The sequence below is a fragment of the Heptranchias perlo genome, chromosome 5 (assembly GCF_035084215.1).
Source record: "Heptranchias perlo isolate sHepPer1 chromosome 5, sHepPer1.hap1, whole genome shotgun sequence".
Taxonomy (NCBI): domain Eukaryota; kingdom Metazoa; phylum Chordata; class Chondrichthyes; order Hexanchiformes; family Hexanchidae; genus Heptranchias; species Heptranchias perlo.
In genome coordinates, this window is record NC_090329.1 from 94,954,475 (window position 1) to 94,978,480 (window position 24,006).

At 44.6% G+C, this 24,006-nt stretch overlaps 1 protein-coding gene across 2 annotated transcripts in view; it reads left to right on the forward strand.

Moving 5' to 3' along the window:
* hbs1l (HBS1-like translational GTPase) overlaps positions 1 to 24,006 on the forward strand; it is a 178,321-nt gene that overhangs the window by 124,912 nt on the left and 29,403 nt on the right. For both annotated transcript variants that reach the window (XM_067984845.1, XM_067984848.1), the window contains exons 7-8: positions 5,336 to 5,501; positions 8,412 to 8,529. In XM_067984845.1, the coding sequence (XP_067840946.1) occupies positions 5,336 to 5,501; positions 8,412 to 8,529 (284 nt within the window). The remainder of the gene's footprint in view (positions 1 to 5,335; positions 5,502 to 8,411; positions 8,530 to 24,006) is intronic.

The window sequence follows — 24,006 nt, forward strand, 5'->3', positions numbered from 1 at the left end:
ATGTCCCACCGCCGAACATCAAGCCATAGTTTCCCAGACCGTCACTGACCTCATCTCCTCTGGAAATCTTTCCCCCAAGGCCTCCAACCTCATTGTCCCCCAAACCCCACATAGCCCACTTCTACCTCCTTCCCAAGATCCACAAACAGGACTGCCCTGGGAGACCCATTGTTTCAGCCTGTCCTTGCCCCATGGACCTTATCTCCTCCTATCTCGACTCTATTTTTTCTCCCCTTGTCCAGTCTCTTCCAATCTACATCCGCCTCTCTTCTGATGCTCTCCGCCACTTTAACAGTTTCCAGTTCCCTGGCCCCAACTATCTCCTTTTCACCGTGGATGTCCAGTCCCTCTACATCTCCGTTCTCCACCCCACCCAGGTCGGCCTGCTGGCCCTTCGCTTCCTTGAATGGAGGTCCAACCAGTCCCCATCCACCCACCACCCTCCTCCACCTGGCTGAACTTGTTCTTACTTTGAACAACTTCTCCTTTGACTCCCCTCACTTCCTCCAAATAAAAGGTGTCGCTATGGGAACCCGTATGGATCCCAGCTATGCCTGCCTTTTTATGGGATATGTGGAACATTCCTTGTTCCAATCCTACTCAGGTCCCCTCCTTCACCTTTTCTTCCTGTACATTGATGACTGTATCTCGCCTCGAACTGGAAAATTTCATCAACTTTTCTTCCTATTTCCATCCTTTTCTCGCCTTCACAAAGTCCATCTCCGACTCGTCCCTTCCCTTCCTCGACTTCTCTATTTCCATTTCTGGGGATAGACTGTCAACCAATATCTATTATAAGCCCACTGACTCCCACCGCTACCTTGATTACACGTCCTTCCACCCCACTTCCTGTAAGCACTCTATTCCCATCTCCCAGTTTCTCTGTCTTCGTCGCATCTGTTCTGACGATGCCACCTTCCACACCAGTGCTTCCAATATGTCTTCCGTTTTCCTCAACCGAGGATTCCCCTCCACTGTAGATGACAGGGCCCTCGACCATGTCCTCCTATTCCCTGCACTTCGTCCCTCACCCCTTCCCTTCCCTCCCAAAACTGTGATAGGGTCCCCCTTGTCCTCACCTTCCACCCCACCAACCTCCACATTCAACGCATCATCCTCCGCTATTTCTGCCACCTTCAGCGCAATCCCACCACCAAACACATCTTCCCTTCCCCTCCCCTCCCCTTTCAGCATTCCGAAGGGACCACTCCCTCCACGACACCCTTCCATCATCCCCAACACCCACTCTTCCCCCCCCCCCCCCCCCCCCCCCACAGCACCTTCCCGAGTGAGCGCAGGAGATGCAACACCTGCCCCTTCACCTCCTCCCTTCCCACCGTCCAGGGCCCCAAACTCCTTCCAGGTGAAACAGTGGTTTACTTGTACTTCTTTCAATTTAGTATACCGTTTTCGCTGCTCACACTGCAGTCTGCTCTACATTGGGGAGACCAAAGGCGGATTTGGTGATCGCTTTGCTGAACACCTCCGCTCTGTCCGCAAGCGTGACCCTGACCTGCCGGTCGCTTGCCATTTTAATTCCCTGAACCACTCCCACTCTGACCTCTCTGTCCTCGGCCTCTTACATTGTTCCAATGAAACCCAATGTAAGCTCGAGGAACAGCACCAATCTTTCGTTTAGGCACTTTACAACCTTCAGGACTCAACATTGATTTCAATAACATCAGATCATAACCACTGCTCCCATTTTTTCGGACAGCAAATGCTGGTAATGGTTCTGCTGCTGCCATTTACAGCTACGCCTGACATATCTTTTATTTTTTAACCTGTCCCATTATCACCATCATCCCTTTTGTCATTTAATCACTCCTGTCCTCCACTCTATCAGAGACCTTTTGTTTTGTTCCTCCTTCCCCCTCCCCTCCCCCCCCCTCCCCCCCCCCCTCCCCCATTCCCTTGCTCTATACTTGCTTATAATCTTTAACTCTTTAACATCTTCCAGTTCTGAGAAAAGGTCTTCAACCTGAAAAGTTTCTCCACAGATGCTGCCTGACTTGCTTAGCTGCTCCAGCATTTTCTGTTTTTATTAACTGTCTGCCTTCAGCTAACCAAGGTGTCAAGCTGCCAAACAGCCTGATTGGAAATACTGACACCTATGTAGATAGGTATCAGGAAGTACTTAGCTCAGATCAACACTAATGCAATTAACCACTATTAACAAGTGAAAGCAAGCTAGAGTCATGGTAGCCAAATCTTGCCACATAGCCTGTGGACCTGGTTTTCCTCATACTCCACAGATTCTAGCCACAGCAATAAGATATGGATTCTGTCTCAACCCAATACTCCTTTGTTTCATTGCCAGCTGTCATAGAATTAATAAGAATATTTATGCAAAAAGGCTGTTAGATTTGTTGTAAGTAAACACTTGCATAGGAAAGGAGTAAGAAAATGAAAATCAATTTTCCACAGCTGAAATGTTCAGTGTATACAAAGTTTTGGAAAATGCTTCTGTTGTTCAATCGATTTGTCAGATGTGTGTCTGCAGAAAGTTACATCTGCTGATTACTTAAATAGTAGTTTGCTTTTGCTAGTAATGGAAACTCTGATTCAAATGAAACTTATGGTTTCAGGTACTATTTTTGAATCCTCTTCCTTTTACATTTTACAATTAAGAAAAAAATCCCAGAGTACAACACATCATAGTAGTGTTTCTAGTAATCATGTAATCCTCACTAGTTTAATCTATTGTTATTGGAGCACAAATTTGTATTTACTAATTTTGAAGGAAATTACTTTTAAGTAAACCAAAAATAAAAACAGAAAATGCTGGAAATACTCAGCAGGTCAGGCAGCATTTGTGGAGAGAGAAGCAGAGTAAACGAGCTGAATTTTAAAATCAAATTGCAGGTGCGTTGGGGATGGGGGGCTGCTAAAATGGCGAAAATCCCGAACGGGTTTGGAAGCTGGCTCCAACCCGCCATTTCCGGGGTTGCCACAGACACACCTGTGTGTGCGCGCCCACTTCATGAACGCGGAAGCCCCGCTGGCAATTAAATCCGGTGGGATGATAGTTATAGATCCAAATGTACCTCATTGAGGTACTTAAGGTACGTTATTTCTGACGTAGTAGATGGTTAAAACTATTTTAAACTTACCTGGGCGGCTTTCCCATGGCTTCCAATTCACGTTTGGTGAAACCTCTCAGCCCCCGACATCTCCCTCTCCAATGTCCCCCTCTCTGATGTCTTCCCCCCCGCCCCCCCGCTGATGTCTCCCTCCAATGTCGCTCCTGCCCCGGATCTTCCCCTCACTCTCCCTCCCCCACCCCCCCCCCCCCGATCTTCCCCTCTTCCCACTCACCCCCCCCCCCCCCCCCCCACGATTCAAACCAGGCATGAAGGGTCAGATCAGGCAAAAATAAATTAAATAAAAAACCATTGCATAAAAAATGAAACCTACCTTTTCACCCTGCACCAATGTCCCACTTAGCCCCCGATGTCCCCCTCTCCGATGTCCCCCTCTCCGATGTCCCCCTCTCCGATGTCCCCCTCTCCGATGTCCCCCTCTCCGATGTCCCCCTCTCCGATGTCCCCCTCTCCGATGTCCTTCCCCCCCCCCCCCCCCCCCTGATGTCTCCCTTCGATCTCCCCGCCGATCTTCCCTTCTCTCTTTCCCCCCCACCCCCCACCTCAACCAGGCTGGCTGCCGGGCGCGAAACCCAGAAACAACTTTAATCACCATCAATTACATCGCGATTGAGTTGGAAAAGGTAAGTAAGTCGTTCTTTATCCGGGTTTGCCACGCGCACCTTCACACCCCCCCCCCCCACTGCTGCCAACCCACCATCATTTCAAAATTGAGCCCAATGTTTCAGTTCAATGACCTTTTGTCAGAACTGGAAGAAGTTAAAGATTTAACAGTTTTTAAGCAAATACAGAGCCAGGGAAAGGGGGGGGGGAGGGGAAGGAAGGAAGGAAAGAACAAAAGGGAAGGTCTGTGATAGGTGGAGGACAGGAGTGATTTAAATGACAAAAGGGATGATGGTACAACGCAAGGAGGTTGGTAATGGATAATAAAGTAAAGAAATAAAAGACTGGTCTCGAGGAAGTGTAAATGGCAGCAGCAGAACCGTTACTAGCATCTGCTGTCCAAGAAAAGTAGTCATGATCATGATGCGGTCTTTTACACTGGGGAGACCAAACGCAGATTGGGTGATCGCTTTGCTGAACACCTCAGTTCAGTCCGCAAGTGTGACCCTGAGCTTCCGGTCGCTTGCCATTTTAATTCTCTGTCCCACTTTGACCTCTCTGTCCTCGGCCTCCTACACTGCTCCAATGAAACTCAACGGAAGTTCGAGGAACAGCACCTCATCTTTTGATTAGGCACTTTACAACCTTCCGGACTCAACATTGATTTCAATAACTTAAGATCATAATCACTGCTCCCATTTTTTCGGTCAGCAGGTGCTGGTAATGCTTCTCCTGTTGCCATTTCCAGCTCCTTTAGACCCATCTTTTGTTTCATTACTTGTCCCATTACCACTCTCCTTGCCCTGCATCATCATCCCTTTTGTCATTTAATCACTGCTGCCCTCCACCCTATCACAGACCTTCCCTTTTGTTCTTTCCTCCCCACCCCCCTTTCCTGGCTTTGTACTTGCTTAAAAACTGTTAAACCTTTAACTTCTTCCAGTTCTGATGAAAGGTCATTGACCTGAATTGTTAACTCTTGTTTCTTTCTCCACAGATGCTGCCTGACCTGCTGAGTATTTCCAGCATTTTCTGTTTTTATTTCAGATTTCCAGCATCCGCAGTATTTTGCTTTTGTTTTAAGTAAACTAATTTGATACTGAAATGATTTATATTGTATAACATTTCTAATGTACTCTACAATAGGATAGGTAGAATTCCCTATGTTTCACCCCTCCGTGAGTGACTGAATCTTATTGTAAAAAAAAATGACAGGTTGGCCTTCCTCAATAATTGGGATTGCTAGTGACTGAATACAGAGGAATATTAGCAAATACACCGCAAGGTGTAGTTTAAGCCATACAGACAAGGAAGAATGCAGGTTTGATCCCTGATTTATGGTGCATTAGCAGATCTCAGGTGGGGCAATGATGAGTGCATGACAACTAGTGTGAGGCTAGATGAGAGGAAAAAAGTCTTTGGAACAAGAAATGCGCTGATTCTTACCTTCCAAATTCTACACTTCCAAATTGCTGCAAATTTCATTTTTAGTTATTTAACAAAATGTGAGTAGAGTGGGTCTAGTATATTGTGTCCCTTTCACAAGTACCAAATATTTGATTTATTAAATAAGCAGAATGTGGCTTATTAATACAAGCATATTTGTTCTAATGTTTGTGACTCTCTAGGTCATGTAGATGCTGGCAAAAGTACTTTAATGGGCCACGTACTTTACCTTCTGGGAAATGTAAACAAACGTATTATGCACAAATATGAACAAGAATCAAAAAAAGCAGGAAAAGCCTCATTTGCCTTTGCTTGGGTTCTGGATGAGACAGGCGAAGAAAGAGAAAGGTAAATGATTTTCCAATCTGTGTGAAAATATATAATTATGTGTGCGTTACAAAATATGCTTGTAAATTTTTTGTAGCCATTGTGTGATACCATGTACTGTCGCTAAACGGGCCACATAATATCAGAATTTGGGAGATTTGAAAAAAAATTCCATGCCAGGTTTCTCCCCCGGGGTTCTCTGATCCCCTTCTGTAACTTTGACAGAATATTGGCGAAAACCTTGGAGAAATGGCATAAACGCTGCTGATCCTCCACCAAAGTTACGGCTCGAGATCGGGAGAGCCCCCATGGAAATTCCAAGCGATTGAGTCTTTGCGGGGGTATGGTTCCACAGGCAGTGGTCGCCCCCTGGTACCTTGCCCAAGAATCCATTATTCATGCGTGAGACTGTGGGGGTATCTTAGCTAAGCTTTATCCTCACCCGAGGACCCCAGGGGAGACTTCCAAAGGAAGTTGTTCGATTGTAATCAGGAAAGGGAACCCTGGCCAATTTTTCCCTTCCCTAATCCAAGGAGCTGAAGTCAGTTGTAGTGCCGTTACCATGAGCCCAGATCAATTAAATCAGCCCAGACTGAAAATGGACCTTCCTATTAACACTAATGGGGTAATATTGTGCTTTGTGATATTAAGGTGCAAATGCATTAACACATTCATACAAAATTCCTCTGCTATTTTAACAAAAGCACTAACCTGTTTATTGGAATGTGTTAATATGTTAGTATGCTAATGTCACAGTGCAATTTTAGCCCATAAGTGTGTTTGCTTGAACAATTATTATGTCATTTTGTCATTGCCTGCTATTTCATGTCAGTAGACAATAATCTCCAATAAATGACTTCAGCAAATAGTAAAATGGAGCCTGTTGCCCACTGGAATTACAAAGTAGTTATAGTTTCACAAAAGGGAGAAAATTCTTTTTTTAATAATTTAATGGTATTAAAATATTGCTTTAGTGCAGTTTAAGATAAACCATTGCCCAGTTGGGTTCTACAAATGAGTTTGTACAATACTTTCAGTCTTCCGCTTAAATATTCTAACATTCCGTCACTTCTCTGATCCTTGAGTCTGTAATTTATCTGTGTGTTTTTGACTGCAATTAGTTAATTTTTAAAAAAAAATAATGTATTGTGACTTCATATTTTCAGAATTTCTGATGGTTTTATTAATATATTTAAACACAGTATCTTGTGATCACCATTCTAATCAGAGAGTCAATTCCTGGTTCTCCTCGTTGGAGTCTGTGTAACTTTGTAAATGTTGTTAAACCTAATTTCTTCCAGGTTCTGTTCATTGGTACTCCTGAAACAGTTATAACAAAATAAAAGTCAAACTGAACCAGGACAATGTTTTGGCACTGAGCAATGTTACAGAATGGGGAATGCAGACTCTATCCCCTGCTCTGTTCAGTTCCCATTTCCAGCCATGTTATGGGAGCAGGTTCAGCTAGACACTATAGTGTCTCCCTATAGGAGGGGATGTAAACCAGCCCAAGTTATGATGTTTCTCAGGCATTGGGAAAAGTCTGGAAGCAAGCCACCCATCCACACTAAAACAACAGAGGGATGGGGTTTATAAATATTGGGGAAAAATTTAAATGTGTGCTCTTTATTAGAGTTTCAATATTGTCAGCAAACAAAAATCACAATTAAACCTTTCAAAAACTATTCATTTTCTGGAACAAAAAACTTCAAAAATAATAATAGGATTGGATGGGCAGTGGATTAGACATTAGTCTTCACGTCTAGTTCAGCTTGACTAAATGAAAATCTCCACTGTCTGCGAAATGTAAGGATCCAATGCCAAATGAGTTTCTGCAGTCTCAGTCCAGTTCCTAGGGGCATGAACCCACAACACAAAACTGCTGCTAATTGGTACTAAATTCGCAATCTCATTCAGAGAGGCCACAGTATGACTAGTATGAGAAATAAAAACTGGTGCAGTAGTGGGTTGTAATCTGAGGTTGGGATTGAGACCAGAGTAGGGGCACCTGCGAGTACTTGATGTTGATCTTGGATGGACATATGGGGCTCAACTTTCAAAGTGAAAAACGGATGGGGTTGGGGGCTGTGGGGGGGCATTGAAAATTGCCACCACTTCAGACCCGCCTCCAACCCGCCCATTTCTAGTTTTCACCGGGATGGGAAGAGGGGCGGGCAACCAACCTGCTCCCAGGAGGCGGGTCTGGCCGTAAAACCTTTCAAGGAGGCGTCGGGCCTCCATTTTTCTGGGCTTCCCGATTTCAACCCCAGGGGGCCGGGATTCCCGGGCCTTCTGTTTTACACCTCATGAATGGAGGCGATATGGCCTGAGACTAACAGGTGGGTGCCTAGAAAGGCACAGCTTGTGGGCCCGGAGGAGCAGGAGTGCGTTCCCCAGGCCCAACAATCCTACCTGCACCGACCCCCCCACCGATCGTAGACTCACCCCTCCCCCTCAACGATTGTGGACCCCGCAATGACCCCCAATCCCGACACCCCACCCTGTGACTGACCCCTCGATCCCATCCCCCATGACTCACGACCCCCGTGCCAACCTATGACAACACGTGCCCACCTGTGCCTCCACCCACCCCCGCCAATCCATACAAACAAAGACTTACCTACAGACTTACCTGAACACGTCCTCTCCCTGGCTGGTCTCCCATCTGACTGAGGCCAGCCTGTCAATCAGGCCGGTGAGTTGGACGGGAAACTGACATTAAAAAAAAGACGTCCTTACCTCAATTTGACCCCCTCCCCCCCCCCACCCCCTTCCCGGCTTGGTTTTAAAATTGAGCCCATGGAGTTCCATTCTCTCCATATGTCTCGCATAAAAGGACTAAATAAAACTGATACCTCAAGTGGTGCATTGTAGAGCATGGAGTCATTGTGTTCAGACAAAAGATAAAAATGTTTATTCTGATATTTTCAGAGGCGTAACAATGGATGTAGGAATGACAAAATTTGAAACTAAGACCAAAGTGATCACATTAATGGATGCACCAGGTCACAAAGACTTCATTCCAAACATGATTACAGGTGCTGCACAGGTAAGGGCAAAAATCTTTCTGATCACATTTCTCACAAGCTGCCATCCACCAAGTTTATTTTAAAATTTAGACATGTTTTAGACACAGCTGAACTCAGATTTGACACTTCAAAATATCACATCCAATTTGTCAACTAGTGTATTTTCACGGTATTAAAACCATTAACCTCAAAAGTCTTTTAAAGTGTTTGACCATGGCTGTAACTAGAATTGGGTGGTTATGCACTACAGTTTACCCCACTTTGATCTAATGATTCCTTATGAAATGTTTAAAAGCTAGTGTTTATCTCACAATTTATTTCCTGGGAACCTAAATTTCTGTCTCTACTGGTGAGCAATGTTCAGACCCCTGATCAGAAGTGGACTTATTTCTCTCTCCAAGCTTAAACTGTCTGGTTCCGAGCCTTTCTTCTTCTTCCTTTTCTTCTTCTTTGAGCTAATTCCCTGTCTCTCTTGTGATAATTTAATTCAGAATTTCTCCTCTAAACGCCACAATTATGTTATGACTTAATTTGGTGCATGTTTATGCTTCTGGCACATTAAGTTACCTGCTCTACTTTCCATTTATTTTCCTTAACCAAGCAGTTCAAAAATACATGAACTAAAGTTAGAATTGAGCTGGAGCTGAGATGCACTCCTCACGTTAGGTCAGTGAGTTGGGACCTAGAAGGCATAAATTTAAGGTCAGCACCAAAAGAATGAAGAGAGGTTAGGGGGAGTTTTTTTATGTAAGGAATCTTACAACACCAGGTTATAGTCCAACTGTTTTATTTGAAAATCACAAACTTTCGGAGGCTTTCTCCTTCGTCAGGTGAGCGAGTGTGGGATTCCATGGAAGGTTACCGCATTTATAATCAGAGAACAATACCTGGTGATTACAGATAATCTTTCCAACTGCCCGTTGTCAAGGCAATCAAAGTGTTCAGACAGAGTGATGTTACCTACAGGACCACCGAATACACAAACGGCCAGAACACAAAACAGAGAGAGAGAGGGAGAGAAACATCCGAAAGGAAGAGAAAGACAGAGAATGACCCGTTGTGTTAAAAACAGATAACTTTTTTTTCCTTGACATTCAGCCACCGATCTTTGGGTAAGCGTTCTCCAAGGCGGCCTTTGAGACACACGACAACGCAAAATCGTCGAACAGAAATTGATAGCCAAGTTCCGGACCCATGAGGACGGCCTCAACCGGGATCTTGGGTTCATGTCACGCTACACGTAACCCCACCAGCAAAAAAAAAGTTATCTGTTTTTAACACAATGGGTCATTCTCTGTCTTTCTCTTCCTTTCGGATGTTTCTCTCCCTCTCTCTCTCTCTCTCTCTGTTTTGTGTTCTGGCCGTTTGTGTATTCGGTGGTCCTGTAGGTAACATCACTCTGTCTGAACACTTTGATTGCCTTGACAACGGGCAGTTGGAAAGATTATCTGTAATCACCAGGTCTTGTTCTCTGATTATAAATGCGGTAACCTTCCATGGAATCCCACACTCGCTCATCTGACGAAGGAGAAAGCCTCCGAAAGCTTGTGATTTTCAAATAAAACAGTTGGACTATAACCTGGTGTTGTAAGATTCCTTACATTTGTCAACCCCAGTCCATCACTGGCATCTCCACATCGAAGTTTTTTTATGCAGAGGGTTTTCAGGGCATGTAATGCACCAAAGAGTGGTGGAAGCAGAATCCATGATAATAGCTTTCAACAGGAAAGTGGATAAATATTTGAAATTTTTATTTAAAAAGGGTATGGGAAAAGGTCATGTGAATGGAATTAAGTGGATAGCTCTTTCAGAGAGCTGCCATAAATGCAGTGAATTGAATGGCCTCCTTCTGTGCTGTAAAATGCTATTATTTTGTGATAATTTTTCTTCAGCAAGATGTTTTTACTTTTTTATTGAATAAACTGAAGTAGGCGTAAAATTCACTGTGGCTGCTTGCGTGTTTTTTGGGGGATTTGATTGATTTGTGATATCTTGTGATTAAAATGGACCAGTCAACAATATTACAGGCTTGCTACAGTATTACAGACACAAGCCTTTTCATTATATGGATAATTATAAATACGTTGAATAATAATATAGACCCTATTTAAACTCTGTCCATGTAACAGGAACGTGGCGGGCGGGTGCTTAAAATAGTGGTAGAATACTTACCGCTGTGCTCCCACCCGTCGCCATTTTAACCGTGCGGTTTTGAGTCCTGAGACGCCCGCCAGAGGTAGGCGGGGACCTCATGAATACATGTAAATCACGGTCCTATGATGTCTATAGGACCCCAACACCATTTAAACTCCAAATCACTGAAATCCAACCCAATGCTTAATCCGTCAGTAGAACCTTGACGGATTGGTGTCTCAGAGCCACTGAAGCAGCATTTAAAGGAGCTCTCAGCTGCAGGTAACTGAATCACAGGATCTTTGTGCAATTTGGATTGTCAGGAGAGTTTCTAGCTTCCAGATCGCTACTTTCTCACTTTTCTTGCCTTATTGCCCTCAGTAAGCTTGACCTGCTTATCATAGGTGCTCTAACCACTAGTTTTATTTGGATGGAGGAAGAGGAGCAGCAGTAGCTGGGCCTATTAGAAGACAGCAGCTGAGGGGGTGCTCGTAGAGAGGCCATGCCCAGCGCACAGGGTGAACAGGCCAACAGTCACTTTCTTGGATCTGTCCGAAGAGAAGTGCATCAGGATGCTGCCCTTCTGTAGAATCATAGAAGTTTACAACATGGAAACAGGCCCTTCGGCCCAACATGTCCATGTCGCCCAGTTTATACCACTAAGCTAGTCCCAATTGCCTGCACTTGGCCCATATCCCTCTATACCCATCTTACCCATGTAACTGTCCAAATGCTTTTTAAAAGACAAAATTGTACCCGCCTCTACTACTGCCTCTGGCAGCTCGTTCCAGACACTCACCACCCTTTGAGTGAAAAAATTGCCCCTCTGGACCCTTTTGTATCTCTCCCCTCTCACCTTAAATCTATGCCCCCTTGTTATAGACTCCCCTACCTTTGGGAAAAGATTTTGACTATCTACCTTATCTATGCCCCTCATTATTTTATAGACTTCTATAAGATCACCCCTAAACCTCCTACTCTCCAGGGAAAAAAGTCTCAGCCTATCCAACCTCTCCCTATAAGTCAAACCATCAAGTCCCGGTAGCATCCTAGTAAATCTTTTCTGCACTCTTTCTAGTTTAATAATATCCTTTCTATAGTAGGGTGACCAGAACTGTACACAGTATTACAAGTGTGGCCTAACTAATGTCTTGTACAACTTCAACAAGACATCCCAACTCCTGTATTCAATGTTCTGACCAATGAAACCAAGCATGCTGAATGCCTTCTTCACCACCCTATCCACCTGTGACTCCACTTTCAAGGAGCTATGAATCTGTACTCCTAGATCTCTTTGTTCTATAACTCTCCCCAACGCCCTACCATTAACGGAGTAGGTCCTGGCCCGATTTGATCTACCAAAATGCATCACCTCACATTTATCTAAATTAAACTCCATCTGCCATTCATTGGCCCACTGGCCCAATTTATCAAGATCCCGTTGCAATCCCAGATAACCTTCTTCACTGTCCACAATGCCACCAATCTTGGTGTCGTCTGCAAACTTACTAACCAAGCCTCCTAAATTCTCATCCAAATCATTAATATAAATAACAAATAACAGCGGACCCAGCACCGATCCCTGAGGCACACCGCTGGTCACAGGCCTCCAGTTTGAAAAACAACCCTCTACAACCACCCTCTGTCTTCTGTCGTCAAGCCAATTTTGTATCCAATTGGCTACCTCACCTTGGATCCCGTGAGATTTAACCTTATGTAACAACCTACCATGCGGTACCTTGTCAAAGGCTTTGCTAAAGTCCATGTAGACCACATCTACTGCACAGCCCTCATCTATCTTCTTGGTTACCCCTTCAAAAAACTCAATCAAATTTGTGAGACATGATTTTCCTCTCACAAAACCATGCTGACTGTTCCTAATCAGTCCCTGCCTCTCCAAATGCCTGTAGATCCTGTCTGTCCGAATACCCACTACAGATGTCAGGCTCACTGGTCTGTAGTTCCCAGGCTTTTCCCTGCCGCCCTTCTTAAACAAAGGCACAACATTTGCTACCCTCCAATCTTCAGGCACCTCACCTGTAGCTGTCGATGATTCAAATATCTCTGCTAGGGGAACCGCAATTTCCTCCCTGACCTCCCATAATGTCCTGGGATACATTTCATCAGGTCCCGGAGATTTATCTACCTTGATGCGCGTTAAGACTTCCAGCACCTCCCTCTCTGTAATATGTACACTCCTGAAGACATCACTATTTATTTCCCCAAGTTCCCTAACATCCATGCCTTTCTCAACCGTAAATACCAATGCAAAATAGTCATTTAGGATCTAACCCATCTCTTGTGGTTCCGCACATAGATGACCTTGTTGATCCTTAAGTGGTCCTACTCTCTCCCTAGTTACTCTTTTGCCCTTTATGTATTTGTAGAAGCTCTTTGGATTCTCCTTTGCCTTATCTGCCAAAGCAATCTCATGTCCCCTTTTTGCTCTCCTGATTTCTCTCTTAACTCTACTCTGGCAATCTCTATATTCTTCAAGGGATCCACTTGATCCCAGCTGCCTATGCATGTCATATGCCTCCTTCTTCTTTTTGACTAGGGCCTCAATCTCCCGAGTCATCCAAGGTTCCCTACTTCTACCAGCCTTGCCCTTCACTTTATAAGGAATGTGCTTACCCTGAACCCTGGTTAACACACTTTTGAAAGCCTCCCACTTACCAGACGTCCCTTTGCCTGCCAACAGACTCTCCCAATCAACTTCTGAAAATTCCTGTCTAATACCATCAAAATTGGCCTTTCCCCAATTTAGAATTTTAACTTTTGGGCCAGACCTATCAATCTCCATAGCTATCTTAAAACTAATGGAATTATGATCACTGGTCCCAAAGTGATCCCTCACTAACACTTCTGTCACCTGCCCTTCCTTATTTCCCAAGAGGAGGTCAAGTTTTGTCCCCTCTCTAGTTGGGCCATCCACATCCTGAATGAGAAATTCCTCCTGAATACACTCAACAAATTTCTCTCCATCCAAGCCCCTAATGCTATGGCTGTCCCAGTCAATGTTGGGAAAGTTAAAGTCCCCTACTATTACCACCCTATTTTTCTTGCAGCTGTCTGTAATCTCTTTACATATTTGCTCCTCAATTTCCTGTTGACTATTTGGGGGTCTGAAGTACAATCCTATCAAAGTGATCTCTCCCTTCTTATTTTTCAGTTCTACCCATATAGACTCAGTGGGCGAACCCTCGGATATATCCCCTCTCACTACTGCCGTGATGTTCTCCCTAATCAAGAACGCAACTCCCTCTCCTCTCTTACCTCCTGCTTTATCTTTCCTATAGCATCTGTACCCTGGAACATTGAGCTGCCAGTCCTGCCCCTCCCTTAGCCATGTTTCAGTAATAGCTATAACATCCCAGTCCCATGTACCCATCCATGCCCTGAGTTCATCTGCCTTGCCCATCAGACTTCTTGCATTGAAATAAATGCAGTTTAATCTAGACTTCCCTTGGTCTTTGCCCTGCTTTCTCAGACCATCTGTCCGGTCATGTTTTGTACACTCTCCCTTACTGCCTTTTGTTTCTGTCACCACTTTACTTCCCACTGACTTCCTGCATCGGTTCCCATCCCCCTGCCACATTAGTTTAAACCCTCCCCAACAGCACTAGCAAACACTTCCCCTCGGACATTGGTTCCAGTCTTGCCCAGATGCAGACTGTCCAATTTGTACTGGTCCCACCTCCCCCAGAACCGGTTTTAATGTCCCAGGAATTTGAATCCCTCCCTCTTGCACCATCTCTCAAGCCACGTATTCATCCTAGCTATCCTGTCATTCCTACTCTGACTAGCCCGTGGCACTGGTAGCAATCCTGAGATTACTACCTTTGAGGTCCTACTTTTTAGTTTAACTCCCTAAATTCAGCTTGTAGGACCTCATCCTGTTTTTTACCTATATCGTTGGTACCTATATGCACCACGACAACTGGCTGTTCACACTCCCCCTCCAGAATGTCCTGCAGCCGCTCCGAGACATCCCTGACCCTTGCACCAGGGAGGCAACATACCATCCTGGAGTCTCGGTTGCGTCTGCAGAAACGCCTGTCTATTCCCCTTACAATCGAGTCCCCTATCACTATAGCTCTGCCACTCTTTTTCCTGCCCTCCTGTGCAGCAGAGCCAGCCACGGTGCCATGAACCTGGCCGCTGTCACCTTCCCCTGGTGAGCCATCTCCCCCAACAGTATCCAAAACGGTATACCTGTTTGAGAGGGGGATGGCCACAGGGGACCCCTGCACTACCTGCCTGCACCTCTTACTCTGCCTGGTGGTCACCCATTCACTTCCTGCCTGTACACCCTTTACCTGCGGTGTGACCAACTTGCTAAACGTGCTATCCACGAGTTTCTCTGCATCGCGGATGCCCCACAGTGAATCCACCCGCAGCTCCAGCTCCGAGATAGGATCGGTCAGTCTGTAGCTGCAGGTGGACACACTTCCTGCACACATGGTCGGCAGGAACACTGGTAGTGTCCATGACTTCCCACATCTTGCAGGAGGGGCATATCACGGGTGCGAGGTCTGCTGCCATGACTTGCCTTAGCTTAGTTACCCCTTTTAAATTACGTTGAAATTAGAAAATGTTAACTGTACTAGGGACCTAGGTTCACTTTAAAAAAAAAACACTACCTGCTATAAAACCTGCAGACCTGTTGTCGATCTCTGCAGCCTCCTGCAACAGGAGCTGCTGTCTGCTGGACCAGTGGGTCATGCGTTGCCAGAGTCTGTCAAAGTCACAACTGCCCTTAACTTCTTTGCCACTGGCTCCTTCCAGTCTGCTACAGGGGTCATCAGCCACAGATTGCAGTCTATCAATACTAATAACTTATTAGTATTGATAGATTTTTGCAATGATCTATGAAGAAAAACAGTAACAAAATTGAATTGGAAAATTTTCAAAGCTGTCTGCTTTGTCACACAACTAATACAAATAACTGACCATAAATGGAAAATTCTCAGAATCTTATTGTTTTTAGATTGTATAACATATTTACTGAGTTTTAAAAAGTTAATAAAAATTGGAAAAGGATGTCTTCACTTTGAGTACCATCACCTAATAGTAGTGGCTTACCTCCTTCCCATCCTTCAATCTGCATACCTGAGCTTGGTGTTGCTGCTTCTTAACATTGCTCGCCTGTTCCTTTCGATCTTCATGGTATTTTGCACTATGGGCCTTAGCATCTCACCTGTTTCTCAGTAATTAAAAAATATGTAAGTTACTTTTCAGTTTAATGCCAATTATAAATAGGATAAATGTTTCCTGTTAAGATCTTATATTTCACCACTTTAGGTGATGATAAGATAGTCAAGTCTTTTGTGATGCTCATTGTTCATTTCTCTGTATATCTTGTGTGGAGCCAGTCACACCTGTTTCCTCAATTGTTTTGTGTCTCATAGTGTAACTATATGAATTTCACACATATAAATTGTTTCTCTCCAGCCGTTGCTTTTTAAATGTTCTGAGTCATTTTGAAGTTTAAAATCACTAGCAATGCCAGGAACACGGTTAATGAATTAAAAGCTAACATTACTGTGTAGTATATCTATACTACTAAGTTCAAATTTATTTTCTGTTTCTATCTTAATTAGTTTTTAAAAGTGAAGTGAAATTTAAAAGGGTACAAGGAAATGGGACTAAGTGGATAGCACTTTCAGAGAGTTAGCACAGATGCAATGGGCTGAGAGGCTCCTTCTGTGCTGTAAAATTTTACTGTGTAAACTTCTATGCAAATTAGACCTTTGGGGGTAAATCTTAACCCAGAAGAACTGGTGGGTTGGAGGCGGGGGGTGGGGGGGGGCAGTAAAAATTTTAAAAGTTTGGAGCAGGAATTAATCCTGGCACCAACGCGCCGAATTCCGCGTTTCACCCAGGCATATCTAGGTGTGCGCACGCTTTGGAAAGCCGAAAGTCCGACATTTGAAGGGTCAGTCAAGGTATTTAAAGTAGCTAAGTGAATTAAATTTTTATGTATTGAGGCAGACAAACAATTTTAACTCTACTTGAACGTGTCTCCCGTGGCCTCTGAAGGAAGCCATGGAAATGGTGGCAAGTTGCAGCTGGTACCTGTTTGGACCTTGAAACCAGTGATTGACACGTGAAGAAAAGGTGAGTTTTTGCAGCAGGGCAATCAGTTCTCTCAGACAAATCTTTGGCTAGGAGTTCTTTGTTCACACTCAGAATTTTTGTGTTCACACATATTTACCTACATTTTGGACCCCCTCAAACTGACACCATCAGGATGGGGGGTGCAATGATTGTACTCAGCAGTACATCTGAGGAGAAGGCACAAAAGCATCCGCGGCAGGCAGTTTTGAGAGTTGCAGCTCCACAAGTCAGAGGTGCGCCACAAGGAGCTGCAGAAGAGCAGAGAGGGGAACAACGGAGGGGCCGAGGTCGCAGGAGGCACTAACCTCATGAGAGGTTCTGCAGGCAGAGGCCGAACTTCCTGGACCTCTCTGAGGAGCAGTGCCTACGAAGGCTGAGATTGAGTCATCAAGTGGTCGCAGACGTCTGCAGGCTCCTTCATACAGAGCTGCTCCCTGGTAGCCACGCATTGCCCGTCGCAGTTAAAGTCACCACTGTCCTCAATTTCTTTGCCTCCAGATCCTTCCAGGGCGCCACTGGTGTCATCACCAGGGTGTCTCAGCTGTTTGCCCGTAAGTGTATACGACACGTCACGGATGGCTTGTTTGCCAGGGCATCCGACTATGTCAACATCCCCATCGACGGCATCAGCCTGACTGAGAGGGCAGTGGGTTTCCACTCTCTTGCTGGCTTCCCATGGGTACAGGGCGCAATTGATTGCACACACGAAGCAATCCGAGGACCTCCATATGAGCCAGGACTGTTCATCAACCGAAAAGGATATCACTCCAATGTGCAGCTGGTTTGCAACCACCGGACGAGGTTTCTGCAGGTGTGCCAAATTCCATGGTAGCTGCCATGATTCCTTCATCCTGGCCCTCTTCCACACACAAAATAGACTTAAAGGCTGGGCCCTTGGAGACAAGGGATATATCCCCTGCAGAGGTGGCTCATGACACCTGTGAGGAACCCACCAGTGAGGCACAGCAGTGGTACAATGACAGTAACATCACTACCAGGTCTGTCATAGAACAAGCCATAGGAATGCTGAAGATGTACTTCAGGTGCCTGGATCGATCTGGGTCCTTCAGTACTCACCGACGAGGGTGTGTAGAATAATAGGCGTGTATTGTATCCTGCACAACATCACTCAACAGAGAGGGTTACCAGTGGATGAGGTCCCATGTGCTCATGAAGCAACCGCACCTGCCATCAACATTGAAGAAGACGAGGAGGAGGGGGACGATGGGCGAACCATCAGCAGAGCAGCGTCTCACCTGGTTGCTCGTGGTAGTCATTCATATTTGATAGATTCGCATAGGGAGATCTGCAAAGTGACTATAGTTAAGTAGTTAGACCACCTGTAACGACCAACAACACCAGCAAAACATTTAAAATTAATGCTTGCTGAAAATGTTCTTGGGAGTAAATTTTCTGTCATGACTTACAGAGCTGGTGCAATCCTGCCTTGTTTTACAATTGTATCCTTTTCTAAAGATCTAAGAGAAAAACTCTTTTGCTGAAGATTGTACAGGATATCACTGTTAGACTCAACTGACGCTATTTTCTAAGTAACATCCCGCAAGTTGTCGTCTCCACAGAGATGGTTGCACACTTCCTCTTTAGGCAATCTATGAATTTGCCAAAGCAAACTATCTTGTTACCATGGTGATGGGCCCTTCTAGTTTGAACCCATTGCATGCTTCCTTATGTAGAAATATTGACTCGTGATTTAACATTTAGTAGCAATTAATTAATTCTCTATTACATTCTTATAGTTTATTATTAATAAAACTTAACGAATAAAAACATAAAGTTGGTTAAAGTGTTCAGATTAGGGAAGTCTTTGACAATTCTGGATGAAGCAGTGTCTCCCTTGCCTTACCTGACAAGCTGCCTCTGAATCCAAGCTTCCTTATTTTTTAAAAATATATATCTTTCAGTATGTTTGGTGCTGGCCAGTATCACTAAGTTTTAACCTGTCAAATTTTCTTCCTCATTCAGCATCATCAATATACCAAAGGAGTACGCCCAGTTTTGAGCCTGGAGTTCCTCCTACATTATGTTGAAGATGCTTTCATTTAAATACAGTATTAGGAAGACTTTACAAGATGAGTAATTTTCCCTAAACTATAAATCTTATTTATGATGGGGAACAAGGAAATGACAGAGCAATTAAACAAACACTTCGGTTCTGTCTTCACAGAAGAGGACACAAATAACTTCCCAGAAATGCTAGGGAACCAAGGGACCAGTGAGAAGGAGGAATTAAATGAAATTAGTATTATTAAAAAAATAGTGCTGGAGAAATTAATGGGACTGAAAGCCGATAAGTCCCCAGGGCCTGATAATCTGCATCCCAGAGTACTAAAAGAGGTAGCCATGGAAATAGTGGATGCATTAGTTGTCATCTTCCAAAATTCTATAGATTATGAAACAGTTCCTGCAGATTGGAGGGTGGCAAATGTAACCCCACTATTTAAAAAAGGAGGGAGAGAAAACAGGGAACTACAGACAGGTTAGCCTAACATCAGTAGTAGGGAAAATGCTAGAATCTATTATAAAGGATGTGATAACAGGACACTTAGAAAATATCAATGGGATTAGACAAAGTCAACATGGATTTATGAAAGGGAAATCATGTTTGACAAACCTACTGGAGTTTTTTGAGGATGTAACTGGTAGAATAGATAAGGGAGAACCAGTGGATGTGGTGTATTTGGATTTTCAGAAGACCTTTGATAAAGTCACACATAAGAAGTTAGTGTGCAAAATTAAAGCAGATGGGATTGGTGGTAATATACTGGCATGGATTGAAAATTGATTAATAGACAGGAAACAGAGAGTAGGAATAAATGGGTCTTTTTCGAGGTGGCAGGCAGTGATTAGTGGGGTACCGCAGGGATCAGTGCTTGGGCCCCAGCTATTCACAATATAGATCAATGATTTGGATGAGGGAACCAAATGTAATATTTCGAAGTTTGCTGATGACACAAAACTAGGTGGGATTGTGAGTTGCAAGGAGGATGCAAAGAGGCTTCAAGGTGATTTAGACAAGTTGAGTGAGTGGGCAAATACATGGCAGATGCAGTATAAAGTGAATAAATATGAAGTTATCCACTTCGGAAGGAAAAACAGAAAGGCAGAGTATTTAAATGGTGATAAATTGGAAAATGTTGATGTACAAAGGGACCTGGGTGTCCTTGTACACCAGTCACTGAAAGCAAACATGCAGGTGCTGCAAGGAGTTCGGAAGGCAAATGGTATGTTGGCCTTCATTGCAAGAGGATTTGAGTACAGGAGCAAGGATGTCTTACTGCAGTTATACAGGGCCTTGGTGAGACCACACCTGGAGTATTGTGTGCAGTTTTGGTCTCCTTACCTAAGAAAGGATATACTTGCCATAGAGGGAGTGCAGCGAAGGTTCACCAGACTGATTCCTGGGATGGCAGGACTGTCGTATGCGGAGAGATTGGGTCGACTCGTCCTGTATTCACTCGAGTTTAGAAGAATGCGATCTTATTGAAACGTATAAAATTCTGACAGGGCTAGACAGACTGGATGCAGGGAGGATGTTTCCCCTGGCTGGGGTGTCCAGAACGAGGGATCACAGTCTCAGGATACGGGGTAGGACATTTAGGACTGAGATGAGGAGAAATGTCTTTACTCAGAGGGTGGTGAACCTGTGGAATTCTCTACCACAGAAGGCTGTGGAGTCCAAGTCACTGAATATATTTAAGAAGGAGCTAGATAGATTTCTAGACACAAAAGGCATCAAGGTGTATGGGGGAAGAGCGGGAATATGGTATTGAGATAGAGGATCAGTCATGATCATATTGAATGGCGGAGCAGGCTCGAAGGGCCGAATGGCCTACTCCTGCTCCTATTTTCTATGTGTCTATGATCAGTCTGTGTGATCAATCACCCTTGTGCTCGCTGATCTACACTGGCTCCTGGTCCGGCAACGCCTCGATTTTAAAATTCTCATCCTTGTGTTCAGATTTCTTCATGGCCTCGCCCCTTCCTATCTCTCTGAACTCCTCCAGCCCCACAACCCTCCGAGATCTCTGCGCTTCTCCAATTCTGACTTCTTGCGCATCCCCCATTTCCTTCGCTCCATTGCCTGGCCAAACCTTCAATGGCTAGGTCCTAAGCTCTCCACCTCTCTCTCCTCCTTTAAGACGTGCCTTAAAACCTACCCCTTTGACCAAGCTTTTGATCACCTGTCCTCATATCTCTTTATATGGCTCAGTGTCAAATTTAATAACGGTCCTGTGCAGCACCTTGGGACATTTTTCTACGTTAAAGGCACTATATAAATGCAAGTTGTTGTTAAGCATGCTATAATTCCATAACCTGAACTACATACAATACTTCAACTGTGGCGTAAATAATGCCTTGTACAAATTCAACATCATTTAATTGATTTTTATATTCAATGCCTCTATCAATAAAACCCAGAATGCCATTTCCCTTACAGCTGTGTCAACCTGTTCTCCCATCTTTATAACTCCACTTATTTGCACCTTTCGACCTCTCTCTTCCTTTGTTCTGATAAGGATCTTACCATTTAGAGCATTCTTGCTTTCACTGCTCTTTTTCACAAAGTGCGCCACTTAATATTTTGCTGCCTTGAGCTGCCTCTGCTACCTACCTGCCCATCCCGCTAACCTATGTCTTCTGCATTCTCTCTCGCAGTTCGCTATGCCTTCTAATATGGTATCATCAGTAAACTTCAATATTGTTCATCTTGTGTCTTTGCCCAAATCATTTCTATAAAAGGAAAACAAAGGAGGTCCAGCACAGATCCCTGGAGCACAGCAAGACTCACATCCTGCCATTCAGAAACTATTCCCCTACGTTCTGCTCCCTTGCCAATTTTCGACTCATGGCTGCATTCTCTTTGCTATGATAAACCTTAAATTGAATTAAATTGGTCAAGCATGACCTGCCCTTTACAACTGATTTCATCCCATATAATTGGTGCCAGAAGTTTATCTGGAACTGAGGTAACATTGGCCTATTATTTCCAGACTTAACTCTTCCCCTTTCTTGAACATGGTGTAACATTAGTTAGGCTGTGGTTGGAGTATTGTGAAAAGTTTTGGGTACGCTAATATAGGAAGCAATAGAGCAATAGAAAAGGTACAGTGGAGATTCACTGGAATGTTACCAGAGATGATGAGTTATAGTTATGAAGAGAGACTTTAGAAGTTAGGGCTTTTTTTTACTAGACTTGAGAAGGTTAAGGGGTGACCTGATAGAGGTCTGAAGGATTATGATAGGGTAAATACTGATAGATTGTTTCCACTAGTAGACGAGGCAGTAACTAGAGGGCATAAATTTAAGATAATCACAAAAAGAATTAGAGGGTTGGGAAAAAGATATTTACAGTTATTTTTAGAATGTGGATGGAAAGTGAAATTCTCTGCCAAAAACTATTGTTGAAGCAGACTCCATATTTTTTATAATGAATTCAGGAAAGCATATTCACTTATATTTTATGAAACTATTGCACATTTAAGTGTACATTCACGTGTATATATTTATATAGGCATTGTACCTTTGAATGCACAATGCTTGCAGGAGGGCTACATTGATACATCCCCAAAAATTTATCTAAAAGAGAGTTAGCTAGTTGCTTTGAAAAGAGGAATATAAGGATATTTATAGGAAAGCAGGAGAGTGGGATTAGATTCGGTGGCTCATGTGGAGAAAAATACTGGAGCAGACTTAATGGGCAGAAGGGCCTGTTTCTATGCTGTAACATTCTGATTGGTGACCCTCTTGATTAATGCTGCAACTTTGCAGTCCATATAACCTGTATTTTACTGTAGAACACCCATTGGGCCCGATATTAGGAGGGAGGTGGGTTGCCAGCGGGGGTCGACTGGGCGCGTGGGTAACCCACCCAGTAAAATCGGTGGGTTCCGATTTTACTTGGCGGGTTACCCACCCGGGGTAACTCGATCATAAGTAAATTGAAGTCACTTACCTTGGCTTCCGGGTTTCGTGCTGGAAAGCTGTGCAGCGGGCGGACTGCGCACCCGCATCATAGGCTGTCAGCTGGAGGAACCCTATTTAAAGGGGCAGTCCTCCACTGACTGATGCTGCAGAAAGGAGCCAAAATTACAGCATGGAGCAGCCCAGGGGGAAGGCTGCTCCCAGGTTTAATGATGACTCACTCCAGGTCCTACTAGATGGGGTGAGGAGGAGGTGGAGGACAGAGATCTTTCCCCGGCGGGCGGGAGGAAGTGGCCTGCCTCTGCCACCATGAAGGCCTGGCTCGAGGTGGCAAAGGAGGTCACCAGCACCACCAACATATCACGCACCTGCATACAGTGCAGGAGGCGCTTCAATCACCTAAGTAGGTCAGCCGAAGTGAGTACACTTACTCATTCCCCTACATTCCGTCTGCCACATCACCGCCCCCACCCCACATCTCCTTCTGCACTGCCAACACTACTCTATCACATCACTCCTCGCACCCACTCAAAGCTCATCCTCGTCTTACCTGCACTTACTTACCTCGCTAGTACTCATCCCATCACTACCACTCAACCCAATCCTCATACAACCTCATGGCTCTGTCTCATACTCACCCTCTCATGCATCTCTTTCACGGTCAGCCTCACCCCACCTGCCACTACCTCTGCTGCAGCCACAGGGCATGCATCACATATGTGTAGTAGGAAGCTTAAGGCAAACGTGTCGTGAGCATGAAGGGGATGCACAAGGGTGTTTGAGGGTTTGTCATGGTTTTTACTTATATTTGATTTCTGATCAACTCACATTACATATTATATTGTCACCACTACTGCCACGTCTTGGCCATTCTTGACTGGCTTGTGCAATAATGCCCTTTCATGAGGTTCTCCATGAACATGCTTGATGCCACCCATTGGGTCACCCTACATTGGGTGTATGTGTAGTTGCACGACTACTTTGTGCAGATGTCTGTTTCGCAGCACTGTGTTGTGTAGCTCCACGTGGCGGAAGTGGACGGCATGCCTGGCGAGGCTGGTGATGTTGCTCGTCCCCAATGGAGTGATGAATGCAGCAATGGACCCCGCCCCCACCCCCCCCCCCCCCTTATGGTGTGAATGTGGGGGGGTCCACAAAGTAGGTAAATGTGTTTGGACAGCAGAGTTTAGGGTCTGATTTAATAATTTGGAGTGTGGAGACAACGATGTGGTGGGCAAAACTTTGTCTGAGGTGACAGAGTGCCCTGCTGCAATGAATGAGGGTTTACCCTGCACCTGTTA